The sequence below is a fragment of the Lynx canadensis genome, chromosome A1 (assembly GCF_007474595.2).
Source record: "Lynx canadensis isolate LIC74 chromosome A1, mLynCan4.pri.v2, whole genome shotgun sequence".
Taxonomy (NCBI): domain Eukaryota; kingdom Metazoa; phylum Chordata; class Mammalia; order Carnivora; family Felidae; genus Lynx; species Lynx canadensis.
The window spans coordinates 173435726-173452935 of NC_044303.2; the positions used below are offsets into that span (position 1 = coordinate 173435726).

The following is a 17210-nucleotide window of genomic DNA, read 5'->3' on the forward strand; positions in this document are numbered from 1 at the left end:
GGCCCACCTCTGATCCCTTCCCACTTCCAGCAGGGCAAGGGAAGCAGGAAGACCCCTGGAACACCAGGAGCAAGAAAGAGGCAGGCAGGGCAGCTGGCCAGGTTTGTGCTCGACTGTATTCACTCAGAGACACGTGGCAGCTTACATTGGACAAAATGAGTAATAAAAATTGGCTTTAAATACGGAAAAACCAGGGCCCTATAATCCCATGCTATCCTAACACTGGGACCAGGATGGCCATCACAATCTGGGAAGGACCAGAACTGGGGCCTGGGGTGCAGGTACACACCGCAGCCTACCCACTTCACACACACGCACACACTTGCACTCACACACACACCCCACACGCACACACAGGGAGGGATGGATTATTGCTGGGCACATGTGTCTATTGTTAAGAGGGGAAGTCTGGAATGTTTCAGAGTTGACTAAGGACAACCTCCCCCACTTCCCATGGCCTGGGCTGGGACATTTCTGCAAGAGGTGTCTTCAGGACAGGGCCCAGCATGAGGGACAAGGTGCCCTGGGAGCTGGAAGGCAGAGGCAGACCCATCTGGGATAGCCTGGGCAGTGGACTGATGGGTCCCAGGGTCAGCCCAGTCTCTGGTCACACTTTGGCACAGGCCTAGGGGATACAGAGGCCCCAGTCCAGCTTTGACAAGTGCTGATGCGGGACAGCATCGGACCCCAGAGGTGATAGCCCTGAGCCCGGGGCAGCAGAGGCAGGCATGAGTTTCACTCAGAGGTCAGCGGTGGCGAGCACAGTGCTGGGGGCTCAGGGGCCTTGCCTGACCCAGCCTCGGCCTGTCCGAGCTGGGCCCAAGGAGCCTTGAGTTTGGCAGTGGCCCTTCTGCCAGCTCCAGGGTAGGTCTTAAGAACACTCCGGTTGCTATATACATTCGTACAAATACATAAATACAGAAAGCCCCGAGCTCCACGGACAAGAGCTGAAGGGACGCACCTTTGTCCCAGGGACAGCCCAGGCCTTGCCAAACTCAGCCAGACCAGGGGCTGAGGGGCAGAGGACACTGGGGACAGCTCCGGCTGTGTTCCCCAGGCCACAACTTGAGTGGACAATAGGGAAGACCACTGTGCAAAACTGTAAACAGCGCTCGGAGTAGCTGCTACCGCCAACCACCGGTAGGGGCCTCAGGCTGGGGGCTAGAGGCGGGTTGGGAGCTCGAGGCGGGTGGGGAGCTCTTCCTCACTGTCGCTGCAGTTCCCACAGCAATCCTGGAGGGATGGGGAAGACACGGAGGGAGAGAGGCAGAGCGAGTGCCATTAGCCACCAGTGCCATCACCCAGGCCGGCCCTGCCAGGAACTGCCTGGAGCCATGCTCTGGGGTGGGAGAATCCCCATGAGGGGCCTGGAACAGCAGCTCAGGCCAGACATGTGTGGACATCAGTGCAGAGGCTGCTCATAGCAGGCTGAAGTAAGAGGGTCCAGGTGGATCTCAGGCTCTGCCAGAGCAAGACCCTGTCCAGACCCTCTCCCCTGGAGCTGGTGGAAGCAGGGCATGGGGAGACAGATGGCTAAGCAAGGCTAGCAGCTTGAAGGTGCCAGGGTGCAGGGAATGAAGTAGTGGGGGGGGGGGGAGCGGGCACCAGACTTCTTTCGCCCACATCTCGCCTCTGCCATGGAAGGGCTGCCCGTGGCTCCCCGAGGCTGGGCAGCAAGGCCAACCCACGGGGAGCCCACACTGCTCACCTCTGGAAAGAGAAAAGAGGCCGTGAGCCCAGCCAGGGATAGGGGACAGGCGGGAATAAGGCCAGAGACCCTGGGCACCCCTGGTATGGCTGGAGGATGCCCACTCCCAGCACATGCGGGCACTGGCTCTGCCTCCCACCCACCGTCCCCTGGAGTCAAGCTGGGGGCCAAGATAGGACACTTCTGGGAGTTACCTGGCGGCTGAAGAGTCTCTGCAGCAGTCCTTTCTTGGGGGGTGCAGGTGGCTGGCCCTTCCAGTCCAGGTCTGGGGGAACTGAGCCATCTAGCCCAAAGACATTCAGCTCCTGGAAGCACTCGGTCTCCACCATCTGCCAAAGAACAGGGAGCTGTGAGAGCTGCCTCCAGGGCTGCTCCTTGGGGCCTCATCCTACCAGCTAGGCAGGCCCTTACCTCATTCTGCCAGGGGATGGGCACGCTGCCCGTGGCAAACTTCTGGTAGAAGTCTTGGTCAGTGGGCTCCAGCTCCACACCCTTAACTGTGGAGAACTGTTCGATGTCCAGAACATCCTTGCAGTAAATGGCCTGGGGCTGGTGGGGACAGAAGTAGCAGTCAGGAACTGCTACACATGTACGCACACATGCACACCTGCCCACCTACATGCATATGGGCAGCTCAGCCCTGAAAATCACTCCAGCCCTGGCCTGGTTATGCCTGGACCCTTGCAGCCCTCTCTGGTTTGGAGTCAGAAACTAGATACTCCATGCCCTTCCGAAGTATGGCAGTCCCTTCTCTTTGAGGCCATTTCCCTCTATAAACTAGGAATCATTACTCCTCACTGCTTTCAACTGATAAGGCTGTGTAAAAGCCATGCCTTTTCCAGTTGATGGTAGCTGACCTGCTGCAGCCAACCAGCCCCCACAGTGCCTTGGGGAATCAGCGACAGGTACCCCCCCACCTGTCTGAGGGTACACCTGGTGACGTGTGTGCAGGCAGAATCTTAGCTGGTCCTTTCAGCTTAGCGTCCCCATGCAGGACCTGGAGCTATCGATAGGCCCTCTGTCCCACGATGTCCAATGGCCTGCTCCATCCCCTCAAGCTTCATGGCCAACCAGAGGATTAGAACAGTCTTCCCAACTCCCCACACCCCTGGGGCTCCTGCTGGGATCTCACCTCACTCCAGAAGGCCACTGTCTTTTTCATCTTTATATTATTTCTAAGTCCTATTATTAAGAATGTCAATTAAGGGGCGCCTGGGTGGCTCAGTTGGTTGAGTGTCAGACTTCGGCTCAGGTCATGATCTCACGGTTCGTGGGCTTGAGCCCCGTGTCGGGCTCTGTGCTGACAGCTCAGAGCCTGGAGCCTGCTTCGGATTCTGTGTCTCCCTCTCTCTCTGTCTCTCCCCTGCTCATGCTCTGTCTCTCTCTCTCTCAAAAATAAACATTCAAAAAAAAAAATTTTTTTTTTTAAAAGAATGTCAATTGAAACAACATAATGTGGGGCACCTGGGCAGCTCAGTTGGTTAAGCATCTGACTTCAGCTCAGGTCATGGTCTCACCGTTGGTGAGCTCGAGCCCCGCCTCAAACTCTGTGCTGATAGTGCGGAGCCTATGTGGGATTCTCTCTTTCCCCCTCTCTCTCTGCCCCTCACTCACTCACACCCTCTCTCTCTCAAAAATAAATAAATAGGGGCGCCTGGGTGGCGCAGTCGGTTAAGCGTCCGACTTCAGCCAGGTCACGATCTCGCGGTCCGTGAGTTCCAGCCCCGCGTCGGGCTCTGGGCTGATGGCTCAGAGCCTGGAGCCTGTTTCCGATTCTGTGTCTCCCTCTCTCTCTGCCCCTCCCCCGTTCATGCTCTGTCTCTCTCTGTCCCAAAAATAAATAAACGTTGAAAAAAAAAAATTAAAAAAAAAAAAATAAAATAAATAAATAAATAAATAAAAACAAACAAACAAACAAACAAAAAACCCAACAACATCATAATGTAAAATGGTGCAGCTGCTTTAGAAAACAATCTGGCAGTTCCCCAAAAGGTTAAATGTAATGTTATCATATTAGCCAGCGATTCCAATCCTAAGTATATATCAAAGAGAAATGAAAACAAACGTCCTCACCAAAACTTGCATGTGAATGTTCATAGCAAAATTATTCATAATAGCCCAAAGTGGAAATAACCCTAATGCCCATCAACTGATGAATAAACAAGATATGGCCTACTCATAGAATGGAATGTTATTCAGTGGTAAGAAAGGAACAAAACTACTGATATAGGCTACATCACCTGTATGAACCTTGAAAATATGCTAAGTGAAAGAAGTCAGTCACCAAGGACCACATATCATATAACACTATTTGCATGAAATTTCCACAACAGGTAAATATGTAGAGACAGAAAATAGATTAGTGGTTGCCAGGGCCACAGGGAGAGGAAAATGGGGAATGACTGCTAGTAGGCATGGGGTTTTTGTTGGGTGGGGGCGGGGGGGGGGGGAAGGGGTGATGAAAATGTTCTAAAATGGATTATGGTGATGGCTGCCCAACTCTCAATATGCTAACAGCCATTTAATTATATACTTTAAATGAACGAATTACAAGATATGTGAATCAAATCTCAATAAAGCTATTAGAAATGATATCATCATCAAACTTGCTCCTCATCTGTTGTTTCTAAAGAGCTGAATTTCAGGGCAATGATTTTCTAACTCTGAATAAAAGACCCAGGTGTGGTGGGATGACTTCCAGGTTAAATGAGATGATGTGCACCAGAAGCAGGAAGCAGGAGCAAACTCGAGTGGCGGGGCCAGACCTGAGGCAGGCTGCTCTCAGTTAAATCACTCACAGCAAGGCCCACACCCCAGGGTCTGTGAGGCCCACAAAACACAATCCTTCACAAGCCACAGCCCCCTAGTTGGACTCTGGCTTCTACTCACCCCCTCTAGGCCCACCCCCACACCTCACATGTCTGTTCAACATTCCCCAAAGGCCCCCCTGTCACACTTAGAATAAGACTGCACAGGAGCGCCTGGGTGGCTCAGTCGGTTAAGCGTCCGACTTTGGCCAGGTTATGATCTCATGGTTCATGAGTTCAAGCCCTGGGTCAGGCTCTGTGCCAACAGCTTAGAGCCTGGAGCCTGCTTCGGATTCTGTGTCTCCCTCTCTCTCTGACCCTCCCCAGCTCATGCTCACACTCTGTCTCTGTCAAAAATCAATAAACTTAAAAAAAAAAAAAAAAAAAAAAAGACTGCACGCCTCTCCCAGCCCATGCTCACTCCAGCCACACTGGCCTCATCACTGTTCTCTCTCTCGAGGCTGCTCCTTCTCCCTGAAATACTCATACTTCAAAACTTGGCACGGCTCTCTCCTTCACATATTTCAGGCTTCTGCTTAACCATCAGCACCTCAGAGACCACCCTGTCTAAAAATACTCCCACTCGTAATCATTCCTTATTGTCTTCTTAGCCTGATTTATTTTTTTTCTGTTGCACTTCACACTACCTGATATTCCTTTTCATTTACTGCTTTATTTTGACATGCTCCCCACTACAACATGAAGGCAGAACTGGGTCCTGTTGACCTCATGATCTCTGAGGTCTGGCACATATGGGCATTCAGAAATTTGGAATAAATGATCACCAGTGTGGCTGACAGTCATCGATCCGGCCTTCCCAATCACCTTCCTGACTCCCCAGTGTTCCTGGTGAACTGTCAGTCAGAGGACCCAGTCCTCTTACATAAGGGAGCAGGGCAAGTACATAACCTAATCTTGGCCAATCACAACCTTCCCTGTGACTTTATACAGAGAAGTCTGAATTCAGCAGGAAGAGGATCAACAGGTTGAAGCACAGCCAAGAGATGAAGTCTTGGCAATACTGCATGAAGCCCTGATGTTGGCCCTACTCTGGGGCTCTCTAGCCAAATGAACCAATAAGCTCCTTGTTGGACATAATTAAGTTTCAGATGGATTTCTGCCCCTTGGAATATGATGATTCAAGGATGTTTCTGCCCACAGAATGCCTGACCCACTGAGATGCTCAGTAAATGGGTAGGACTCTACAAGGGAGAGGTCAGCACTACCAGGTATAGTGGGCAGCCAATATTCAGCCAGTCCAATAGCCCTTACCCCCGCTGGCAATGGCGTCTTGGTTTTCCTTTGGGAAACTAGCCTCCCTGGCTGGCAGTGGTTCAGGTGGGCAAGTGATCCAACGGTGATCACTGCCGGGCTTCTGAGCAATCTGTGGCAATAAGCACTAGCCTTGGGGTTACTTTTTTTCCCCCTTCAGGACTTCTTTTGAAGTAATTGGGCAAGAGGTATACATTCTGTCTACCGGGCTGGCTGAGCTAGTAGGATGTGGACCTGAACTGCTGGTCCACTACTGCTGCACCCTGGCAAGAGTAGTCAGAGAATAAAGACTGCACACTGGCCTGTACAGTGGAGAGGGAAAGGAAGACAGAATTCCTACAGTGTTGTTGCAGCCCAGATCCAGGTATGCCAAAAGCTCTATCTATCCTGGGGCTTTTCATTTGTGTGAGTTCAATGAATTGTTTTGTTGGCCAACCCATCTGAGTTGCACTTTCTGACACTTGCACTGAAGGTGGCCTGACCACTGCTCTAAGAACCCCGGGCCTGAGTCCCCACCCAGGCTTGGCCCTACCCTCAGGAGTGGACAGCACTCACATCAGGTTTGAAGGGTGGCTCCAGCATGCCAGCTTCCAGCCGCTTAAAGTTCAGCTTTTTGAAGAGGGGGTGTTCCTTTACTTCGCGGGCACCACCTCCACGACACCCTAGGCGCCCAGCAGGGTCCTTGCACAGGAGCTGTGGCAGGGTAGGGGCAGTCAGAGGGACCTGGGAGAGGTGCCTGGTGCCCCCAGCCCCAGCCCGTCAGCCTCCTGCTGGCTTGCCATACCTGGGAGCAGAGCGAGCGGGCCTGAGGGGAAAAGCGCTCTGAGTATTCTTCAGGCACCTCCTTCACCAACCGTTCCACCTCCTCTCGCTTGATTTTCTTTTTCCTCTGCTGGAAGGGTGACTGGCCGGCAATCATCTCGTATAGGAGGCAGCCTAGTGCCCACCAGTCTGGGCTGAATGTGTACCGTTCGTTCTTTACCACCTCTGGAGCTGGGTAGGGTGGAACAGAAGTTAGGGCTGGGCAGGAGGCAGGAACCAAGCCCTGGGGCCCTGGGAATGCCCAGCACAGTGGGGCATCAGCTCAAATATCTGCCCGCCAGGCAGGCACTACCAGCAGCCTGGTGGGGACCTCAGCAAGTAGGACAGCACATGCCCCATCAAAGAGAGCACTGTGGCCCCGTAGGAGGCCAGGTCTTCTGATTTTTCAAGAGAAGTCAGAAATTCATATTTTTAATGGGAAGCTGTCTGGCGTATCAAATGTTGGCAACCAATTCAAATTGTTTTATTCTTTACCATGTTTTTTATTTTGAAAGAAGGAGACAGAGCATGAGCACGGGAGGGGCAGAGAGAGAGGGAGAGAATCCCAAGCAGGCTCCACACTGGCAGCACAGAGCCTGATATGGGGCTTGAACCCATGAACTGTGAGATCATGACCAAGAGTCAGATCCTTAACTGACTGAGCCACCCAGGCAGCCCTCAAATTGTTTTAAAAACAATTTGATTTAAGTACAAATGTAGGCCATATTAGGCCTGTGTGGTTACCAGTTTGCAAGCTCTGGATTTAATACCAGAGAGAAGAAACAAGAAACTCCTCTACTGCATACCTACTGCCTGCCAGGATGGGCACATGGGATTTTTGCCTCTCCTACCACTTTTTATCTAAAGGCAACTCTGGGAGCCAGTATGATTGCTTTATGGTTGGGCAAAGTGAGCATAGGAGCAGCAGTATGTGGTCCAAGGACACACAACAAGAGGTGGGGCCTGTAATTGGGGCTCTATCTGCTGTGTCACATAATCTCCAAAGGGAATACTAGGGCCACATCTTGGCCCATACCACAGATGGGCATTCCCTCCCTGAATCTGGGTAGATCAGGGGAGGGGAGGACTTCTCAACCTTCTCATCTTTCTCTGGTAGCCACCTGCAGGCCTAGCCAATAGTAGGAGCTCAGTAAGTATTTGGTGAATGAATGAATGATGCAGATTTGCAGGTGTGTGGGTTCCTGGCTGAGTCCTGGTCTCTTAATTTCTAAGATAGGGGTATCAGTTCTATTCCCTGAGACACAGAAGACTTCCACAGAAGTGGTGGGACCCAGCCCAGGACAGCAAGAGGACCCAGGAGGCAGGGGGGCCAGGGTGGAGGAAGACTCACCCATGTAGCCCACAGTGCCCACACGACCCTTGATGGTCTGGCCTTCTGGCACGTGCACAGCTAGCCCCAGGTCGGAGATGCGGATGTGACCTGAATGTGGGTGGACAAGTTGGGGGGGCCCATTGAACAGGTGGGCCAGACCCTGCCCCACTCCACTGCACTCCACCTCTGTGCACCCCGTACCCACCATGGTCATCCAACAGGATGTTCTCTGGCTTCAGGTCCCTGTGGGGAGAGAAGGGCAGGGTCAGATGTTGTTCAGTTTGCCAAGGAGCCAAACGGCACGCCACCCCCTCCTAGCTCACTTGTCTCCTTGGATGGAATGTGCAGCAAGGTGCAGGAGCCATTTATTGCCAGGGTGAGAGATAGCCCTGCCCTCACTCACAGCAGCTCTGACTTGAGGGGGCAGCTGAAGGATCTACCCAGCCAGGATTCCTTCCTGGGAATCCCCAGGCAAGTGGAGAGCAGCTCCCATCTGGGGGAATAGCACCAGTAGCCTTACTCACCACTAGTGTTAACAGGGTCCCACCCTCACCCCACTTTGGTGGCTGACTCTACCTTTCCTGTCAAATGGGGCTACTCATCTGTCCCCCTCATGGGGCTGTTGTGAGGTTCAAATGAAATCACTGCCGGTAACAATAGGCAGAGCTCCCCACTGCCAAGCCCTGCATGCCAGGCTCTGTGCACTTTACTGCAGGGAGCTGACTGGCCCAGGGTTATACAGAGACGGGTGATGACACCAGCATTCACATGAGTGAGCCAGACCCAGAGGCTCTCAAGTCTGCCCGGCATGGGCAAGCGTGGAGCCCCAAGCCCAGGCTCAGTAGGGCTCAAACCGGCTCATGCCCGCAACAACAGGCCCAGCACACCAACATCCTTCTGCGGCCTCCACCCATGCCCAGCTGCAGCCCCTGGCGGGGAGGGCCGAAGCCCAGGACCTGTACACGATGCGCTCCCGGTGCAGGTCCTCCAGGCCGCAGCAGATCTCCGCGGCATAGAAGACAGCCCGCTCCTCGGGGAAGCCAGCCTGGCCCATGTGGTAGATGTGGAACTTGAGGTCGCCTCCGTTCATCAGTGTCAGCACCAGGCACAGCGCGTCCTTGGTCTCATAGGCATAGGCCAAGCTCACCTGTGGCCGAGGGGACCCGAGCCCTCAAGCAGGGGCCATGGGCCACCCAGTGGCAGGGCTGGCACCAGCCGCCCAAAAAATCCTTCTCAGTGGCACTCCTTGGGGCCCAGCCTACTCCCCAGGCCTGGTGTCAACACCCCAAACCGACCCTTCCCAGGCATCTCTGAGGGTGGGGACAGGGCAGCACAGAAAGGGACCTAGCCTGGTAAGTGAGAAGGGCAGGGCAAGTGCATGGCCAGGGTGAAGGGAGGGGTCTCCTGTCTGTACTTACTACAAACCTACTGTTCACTTTCTCCAGGATCTGCTTTTCATTGAGTGCCATGGCCTCCCCTTTCCGCTTCTTGATACGCTTCTTTTCCAGCTTCTTGCAAGCGTACATCTTGCCTGTTGCCCGCACCTGGCAGGCACACACCTGTAGCCAAGGTAGATGGGCAAATAGGGACCAGCTGTGTTCTTCCTGGGGCTATAGGAGCTCAAGGAGGGGAGCTGGTCCAGGGCCTACCATACCCCTCCTCCCCACTCCATCAGGGGCTCTGGCCTGGCCACTTACCTCACCAAAGCCGCCTTTGCCCAGGACTCGATACTGCCTGAAGGTGTTTTTGGTCACTGGCTGCCTGTAGGCAAGGGATTTCGGAGCAAACACTGGCTGAGCAGGGGCCCAAGGCCCGTAAGAGCCCTAACAACTTGGCCTACCGTGGGCCAGCCTTCAGGGAGCTCACCTTTCCAGCCACTTCCACTGTAGGAAACGGTTGAAGTAGATGCTGTCGAGGTAGTCGGCAAAAGGGGCCATGCTCAGGTACTCATGGGTCAGCCTGTTGAGAGGGCCCAGCCCACCAGTCAGCCCCCGACACCCCAGGTTCTCGGCTGGATGGGACAGGACCCCCTGTTATATGCATTCTCGGCCTAAAGGGCAGCCTCATTGGCCAACCCTCTTACTAACCCAACTAAGCAGGAGACATTCATCTGTGTCAAAGCTGAAGATTCTATAGAGAGGGAAGGCAACCTGCCCAAGCTCACACAGCAAGCGCAGGGCCAGGGTGAGAGGCTGAGCTCCCTCACCAGCTACTGAGCTGTTCACAGCCTTCCAGGGCCCATGGAAGCCCCCTCTTCAGGACACAATTCCAGGCCAATGGGCAGGGAGAGGCTTACCGGGTGAGCTCCTGGAAGAGGTCTTTGCAGGGCCCCTGCTCCAACCGCTGGGAGCAATTAGTCACCAGCTGCCGGGGGACCTCAGGGATGAGGTCAGGACCCTGGAGATAGGCAATAAACAGGTCAGTGCAGGGGGCTCCCTTCGCCAGCTGCCTACACCCAGGGCAGAGATGGCCAACATTCTGGACCTGCGCTAGGAGCAGCTGTAGGCTAGTGGTGTGCCAGCCGGCCCAGCTGCTGAACTCAGTTCCACTGCTACCCTTGAGGCAGGGTGAAGCAGAGCCACTGGCAGGCTGCCTGGCCCACCCTCCTGGGCTCCATGCCCGTGGTCTGCCTGGTGAACCGGGAGACGCTCCAGGGCACTCTCTGCCCAGGCTGTGGTCATTCCTCTCATCACTGAGCTCTGCCCGCTGCCGTCATCTCTCCATCCTTGCTCACTCACCGTGTGGCTCAGAAAATTCTGCATTAGCCGCCGCCCACAAGCCTTCCGCTTCTCATCAGGGGTCACTTCATACTCAGCCTGCAGGGTGGGAGGCAGAGAAGCTTGGGGCCTGGGCAGAACAACAGGTGTGGGGAAATGGGACACACTTGACCTAGGGACCTCTGCCCACCCTCGGGGCTGGGCTGGGCTGCACTCACCACTCCATCCAAGAAGGCTATGCAGCGGGTCAGCTCAGGCCTCGTGGCGCAGAACTCTCGAAACAGCAGGCGCCCAATGGGCTGCCGCTCGCACAGGCTGTGGTAGTCACGCTCTGCAAGCAGGGGTAGGAGCTACTGGGTTCCCACACCTGGAGCCTGCTGGCAGGGCACTCCTATCCATACTGCCAAGCCCTGGCCCCAACAGTAGCTTCTAGCCCTGCAGTATGGAAGCCACTACCTCCTTTAGAACTGTCACCCCAACACTGAGGTGGGCACTACTATTATTTCCACCACAGTTTGGGACTCTGAGGCCCAGAGAAACTAAGCAATTAACTCAAGGTCACACAGCTTGATGTATGGCTCCAAAGCTGGGCCCTCACCTCCCACTGCTATCTCCTGGTTCACACCACCTACATACATCACAGTGCTGGGCTTGGGTGTGGTTGTGAGGTTCCGGCCTGGCCCAGGCTAGGCCCAAACCTGTTGCTTGCCTGGCGAAAGTGCAAGAGGAAGCTGTGGCTTCCGGCAAGCTCGAGGCTAAGCCTCCTTCCCAGGCGGTGGAAGCAGCTATGGTATACTCCTTGCCCACGTGCAGGCTGTCAGAGGGGCCTAGGCAACCTTGGGGGTTGTGCAGACCTGGGGCCTCAGCCAAGATAAGCAGGAACTGGCGTCCTGACCCCTCTTCTGGTCAAGGTTTTGATGCCCCCCCACCTGCCACTCACCCTGCTCGGGGCAGGGTTATGCTAAGCACGGGCTTGGGGCTCCTCATGCAATCAATCTGTGGGCTGACTCCAGCCTCCACTGTACCCTCTGTCCCTCAAACTCCAGGCATGACTCTCCTTTCCTCTGCTTCTCTCAGACTGCCCCAAATCTGACCCTGCCCTACTCCCCGACCCTCCCACCTACCCCAAACACCCCTTGCTGTCCTGTTTGTACTATGTGCTCCACCCATCTCAGGCCCAGGAACCGAAACTGGGTTGGGTGTTGCAGCCTCAGTCTTCCTGCTCCCCAGACCCCCCCCCCCCCCGCCAACCCTGCCCCTCTGCCTCGGGGTGAGGTCTCAGGGGAGGCTCCCCCAGAACACTCAGGCCTCCACCCGGGCCTCACCGAGGCTGAGCCGCAGCTCTTCACACTGGCTGATGTGGGGGAACTGCAGCATCTGTCGCCATTTCTTGCTTTTGCCCTTGCGATTCCCACCACCACCTGTGGGAACAAATAGGTGTTGGATCTCAAGTCCCGCTGCCACCATGCTTCCCCTGGCCGCTCAGTGCAGCCCAGAGACCTGGCCTTCTGGGCTCAGCCCAGGCACAGCACACTCTAGGAGGCACCTCAGGCCTTCATTCCACACATTTCAGCATGCCCTCACTGGGCTCTAGGACACACACCGTCCCCTGGGCCCCTCTGCTAGGGGTTCCTGAGCTCCTGGGCTGGAAGATCCAACAGGGGTGATAAGGACAGGTCACCGGGTGATGGTGGGTTTCCAGGAAACCTTAGCTGCTTTCTGGCAGGTAGGAGTTTCCCGGGTGAAGAAAGCAGAGGACATGACAGCAGTGGGAACTATGTAAGTCAAGGCACAGAAGGGAGAGATTCTAGGACATGTGGGACATGCCTCAGAGATGCCAGGGGCAGAGGGCAGCCTGGGTCACCAGGAAGGCTTCAGGCCCCTATACCTGGCCCTGAATCAGAGCTATCAGAGACTCAAACAAGGTGGTGGCTGCAGGGCTGGCACTCAGGATGCCCATCCAGTACACAAGGGGTTCTGTGGCCCTGATACCTGCCTCATTTCACCTAGCTGACACCCTATCTGTAGCTGCTAAGACCAGGGTAGCAGCTCAAATGCCTACAGAGCCAGATAGGTAGGTAAAATGTAGGCCAGATGGGAGACAACAGGGAATGGTGGGGAGTGTGGTGAACTGGACTGGGCATGCCCCTTCCTCCAGGCAGGAATACGGACTCGGCGTGGCCAGCTCTTCTCACCTTTTAGCTGAGACTCTGGACATTATGTGAAATACTGGTTCCTATTTTTTGTAAAAACAAATTGCAGCTAAATAAATTAAACATGTTAGAGAGCTAGCCAGATGTGGCCCATGGGCCACGAGGTTGAAAATAGAAGGGCCTGAGTCTTGGAGCCCCACAGACATAGGTTTGAATCTCCAATTCGCACTTTAGGCCTGTCACTTGCCCTCTATGAGCCTTAACTTCTCCACACTTACTTCAGATCCAAAGCTACCCCCAGAGGTGTTGTCAGACTGGGAGAGTCTGTGTCCAGTACCCAGTAGGGCTGTGGCAAGAGGTGGCCCTCAGCTCCAACAACTCATGGCAACCTCAGGCAGCCACTTTTTCCCTGCCTGGCCTCAGTTTCCCCTCTGCTTTACCCAGCCTTGTTTTCATCTGCCCTGGCTGAAGGCAGGTGGCACAAGGGAAGGGGCTGCTCAAGGGAAGGGGCAGAGTTGGGTGCCTCAATGGGTTCTGTGACCTAAGCAGTCGGGAGGAGGAAATGTTGCAGGGCACCCATTGGGAAACCTGCTTAGCAGCTCTCCTGCGGCCTGCACCCAGCATACTCCACAGCCATTGCTCCATTCTGAATGAGCAACAGACCCCCACCCCCAACCCGGGGCAAGGCCTCGCCAGAAGGGGAACTCCTCCCCCACCCCCACAGGTCCTTCACCCAACCCTCTATCCGCTGGCCTCCCCCCACCAGTTACTTCCTCCTCCCCCTCCTCCCAGCCACATCAAGGCAGTAGCAAGAGTCACATGCAAATATCCTGTCCTGGAACTGCCACCAGAGTCAGTGGGGCTCCTCCCCAACCTAGCCTGGCCCCCTCCCTATGCCTCTGGGGGCCTGGGAAAGGATGGAGGACTAAAGAAGGGCTCACACCCCCAATGCTGCGCCACTTCATTCTCACAGCAATTCTGTCAGACTAGGCATAACCTCATGAGGAAACTGAAGCCTTGAAATGAGGAATCAATTTGTCCAAGATTACAAAGCCTGGAGGTGCCAGAGGCAGGATTCAAACCCAGCTCCCTAGGACTACAACCCACACTCCTTTCCCACCCCAAACACGCCATGCCAGCCATCTATTAGGTGTCAACTGAATACATACACCAAGGGTTCCCAAACCACTTAGGGCCTCATATCCCTTGGGAAGCTGGAAAAGGTCAGGCCCTAAGCTGTCAGCCAGCTAATGAAGGGATTCCAGTGGAGCCAGTCTATGGGCCAGGGTTTAGGACTCAATGACAACAGGGATTTCTTTAAGTTTGTATGTCCTGTTCCCAACTATTCCACAAAAAGGGTTACTAAAGTTTAGAGAGAAGAGACTTATTTACAGCATGCAGGTGGGAGGGGCAGAACCAGGTTGGGGTAAGTGTTCTCCAGGGGAGGCATCAGTCCAGGTCTGGCCATACCACACTATGCCTCACCCATGGCCTGAAGAAGGCTGTCAGGAGGTGCCACACTCTCCAGCCAGGCAAAGCAGTGCTCTCAGCAGGCCCGAGGCCTGAACTGGCTACAGCCCTAGAGAGGAAGGCCTGGCCAGGCTCTCCCCACCCCTCCTCCCTAGCTGGCTAGATGACGAGGCAGAACAGAATCGGCAGATGCCCCCAGAGGCTAGGAGGAAGGCCTAGCCCTGAGACTAGATAAGGGACAGGAGATAAAAAAAAAAAAAAGGCTCTGGGCACTAAGGACCCAGCCTGCCATGCCTATTTCCAGGCAGCATCTCCCAGGGAGCAACACACACTGGGCAGGCAGGGGGGTACCAGATGCTGTGCCATTTGGGGGCTTGTCTGGGCTTCCTACACACTGTATTGGAGGCATCCTGTGTGTAGGCCTGGGTCAACCACAGTCTCACCGTATGACTTGGGGGCTAATCCCTGGTCTGAACCTCAGTTTCCCACCTGTAAAATGGAGCAGAAAAGTGAAACAGATGACTCTTTCAGCCTGGAAGCCCAGCAAAGAGTGGAAAATGACCATGTCATGACCTCCCTGCTCTAGAGGTCCAAAAAGAAGGGTCTTGTTCACTGCTGGTCCCCAGCACCCAAGACAGGTCAGGGCACATAACAGAAGGAGTGTTCTGTGATTGTGTTACTAAAGTGGACAATGACAGGTGAGGGCCAGATTGACCACAAGGCAGTGAGGACCAAGTCTGGTCCTCTGTGTCCCCCATGACCCTCAGAGGCCAGGTGCCTAGTATCACTCGGGATGGGAGTCATGAGAAGCTCAGGGCACACTCACCAGACTTGATCCCTCTGCCAGGCCTTGCACTTACAGTCCTGCCAGCCCCACATGCTCTCTTCCTTCAAAGCTCAGCTCCCGCTTATTTCTGTGCCCATTTGGCCCTCTACACCATGGGCTTTCTGAGGGCAAAATTCATGACCCATTCACCTCTGTACCCAGTGTCCTGAGGCACGAGACAAGTGGCAATCATGTTGGTAGCATATGTGACCAGCCGTTTCCCCAAACCGAGTGAGCTGTGCTACTGCGGTGGCTCCGTTCATTCATTCTTCAAACCTTTATCCTGCACCAACTTTGTGCGGGTCCAGGATGGGCGCCAGGGTCTGGGCCTGAGGCACGTGGGGTAGGCTACCCTTTCTTGGGGCATCTTCTCACCTATCACCTGGGGGAGGCCTCAGAGAGGCTCTCCAAGGACCCAGGTCCCACCCTTCCCTCTTCCTTCCTCTCTCTTTCCCTCACCCCCCCCACCCCCCCGCCGCGAGGGCGGTGGCCTGACCCCCGCCCCTTCCTGGGCCCCGGCACCCGGGGCAGGTGCAGAGGACGACCGGCCGGAAGGGCTCGCATATGCGCGGGGTGCGGGGCGCCGAGCGCGCTGCCCTAGGGGATCTGGCGGCTGGGGCGCCAGCCGAGCTCAGAGGCCGCGCGCCCGCGTACCCCGCACCCGGCCGCCCTCTCGGCCGCCTCACCTTCCCGGGCCTTGAGTAGCACCGTGTTCGCTACGATGTTCTCGAGCTCCATGGGCTGCGGCGCCGCCGGGCCCGCCGGGCCGAGCCGCCGGCCGGGATCGCTCGCGGGAGCCGGGGCCGGATGGCGATCGGCGCGGCTCGGCTCGCAGTGACCGCGCCGCGGCCTCCCGGGCCTCCCCGGCCGCCGCCGCCCGCCGCGAACACTCCGCCCCCTCCCGGGGGCCACCCGGGCGCCGGCCCGCCCCGCCCCGCCTTCTGTTTACTTTACGAGGCCAATAACCGGGCGGGCGCTCCCCGCGCCGTCTTCCCATTAGACAGCCTCTTCGTCATCCCCCGCCTTCCGCGCCAGGGATTCGCTCAAAGGAGCAGGGAGGCGGGACTTTATACGTCACCTCTTCCTGGTTGGTCCGAGGTTGGGTTCAGCCCCTAGGTTCGAATTTCTGGACCTTCGTAGGGTAGCGAACTGCCAATTAGGGCCGAGCCCTCCGCGGGGACAACAGAGGTGGGTCCTCTTGGTCACGCCCTGAAATCTTGGAGTTTTATTGGATAAAATAAACGTCAATCATCCTCAACACTGAACCCTGATTGGACCACCAAATAGGGGTGTGGCCCGGGTCCCTCTAACTAGTCTTGACTTTTCTAGGGTTTGTAGGGGATGCATTTGCTATCTTGGGCCTCCTGCGGGCTGACTGTAAGCTGTTTTGGGCCATGTGTCCAGCCATATTTCTTTGGGTTGACCCATTCTGGAGAGCGCACATCGGAAGCGGGGAGAAGTCCAAAAAAGACTGGCGTCCTCCCTAGCGGCTCCCCAGCCTCCGGCCCCCGCCCCGCCCCCGCAGCCGGATGTTGTGATTTCTCTCCACCCACACGGCCTCGCCCGCCCTCGGCCTCTGCTGCCTTATAAGGCAGCGCTACCACCCCGAGACGTTTGGGTGAACTCACACCCATTATACAGGTGGGGAGCAGGAGTGCCAGAAGTCCAGTGGCTGACTCTACGCCAAAGGCCAGGAAGAAAACGAGGCTGATATCCCACTCCTGCTTTACACACCAGAAAAGGGAGGCTTGTCCAAACTGAGAAAGTAGTGAGAGTAAGGCAGAGCCGAATTCAGCTAGGCTTCTCTGATCCCTATCCATTCATTCATCCAAAAATACAGAGCACCCGTTTTGTGCTAGGCATTGAGCCAGGTGCTGGGAAATACAGTGGTATTAGCAAGATAGCCAAGCTCTCTGCTTACGTGCTAGAAGGGGGGTAAAGGTTAATCCTATAAGTAATCAAATAAATAGGATGGTCTCAGAGAGTAATTGACTGTTGAGACGCGGGCACCTGGGTGGCTCAGCCAGTTAAGCGTCCAACTCTTGGTTTCAGTTTAGCTCATGATCTCACGGTTCATGGGTTTGAGCCCCACATCAGGCTTCATGCTGACAGTGCAGAGCCTG

At 55.5% G+C, this 17210-nt stretch overlaps 1 protein-coding gene across 1 annotated transcript; it reads right to left on the minus strand.

Moving 5' to 3' along the window:
• Nucleotides 1-98: 98 nt before the first annotated feature.
• Nucleotides 99-15952, minus strand: GRK6 (G protein-coupled receptor kinase 6). The gene is made up of 16 exons (XM_030326610.1): nucleotides 15774-15952; nucleotides 11964-12059; nucleotides 10857-10969; nucleotides 10660-10737; nucleotides 10218-10318; nucleotides 9788-9880; nucleotides 9619-9682; nucleotides 9340-9480; nucleotides 8878-9068; nucleotides 8127-8164; nucleotides 7940-8029; nucleotides 6572-6780; nucleotides 6343-6480; nucleotides 2120-2257; nucleotides 1903-2037; nucleotides 99-1233 (listed from the first exon to the last, which is right to left on the minus strand). The coding sequence occupies exons 1-16, from the start codon at nucleotides 15823-15825 to the stop codon at nucleotides 1162-1164; spliced, it is 1749 nt and encodes a 582-aa protein (XP_030182470.1). The 5' UTR covers nucleotides 15826-15952; the 3' UTR covers nucleotides 99-1161.
• Nucleotides 15953-17210: the final 1258 nt, after the last annotated feature.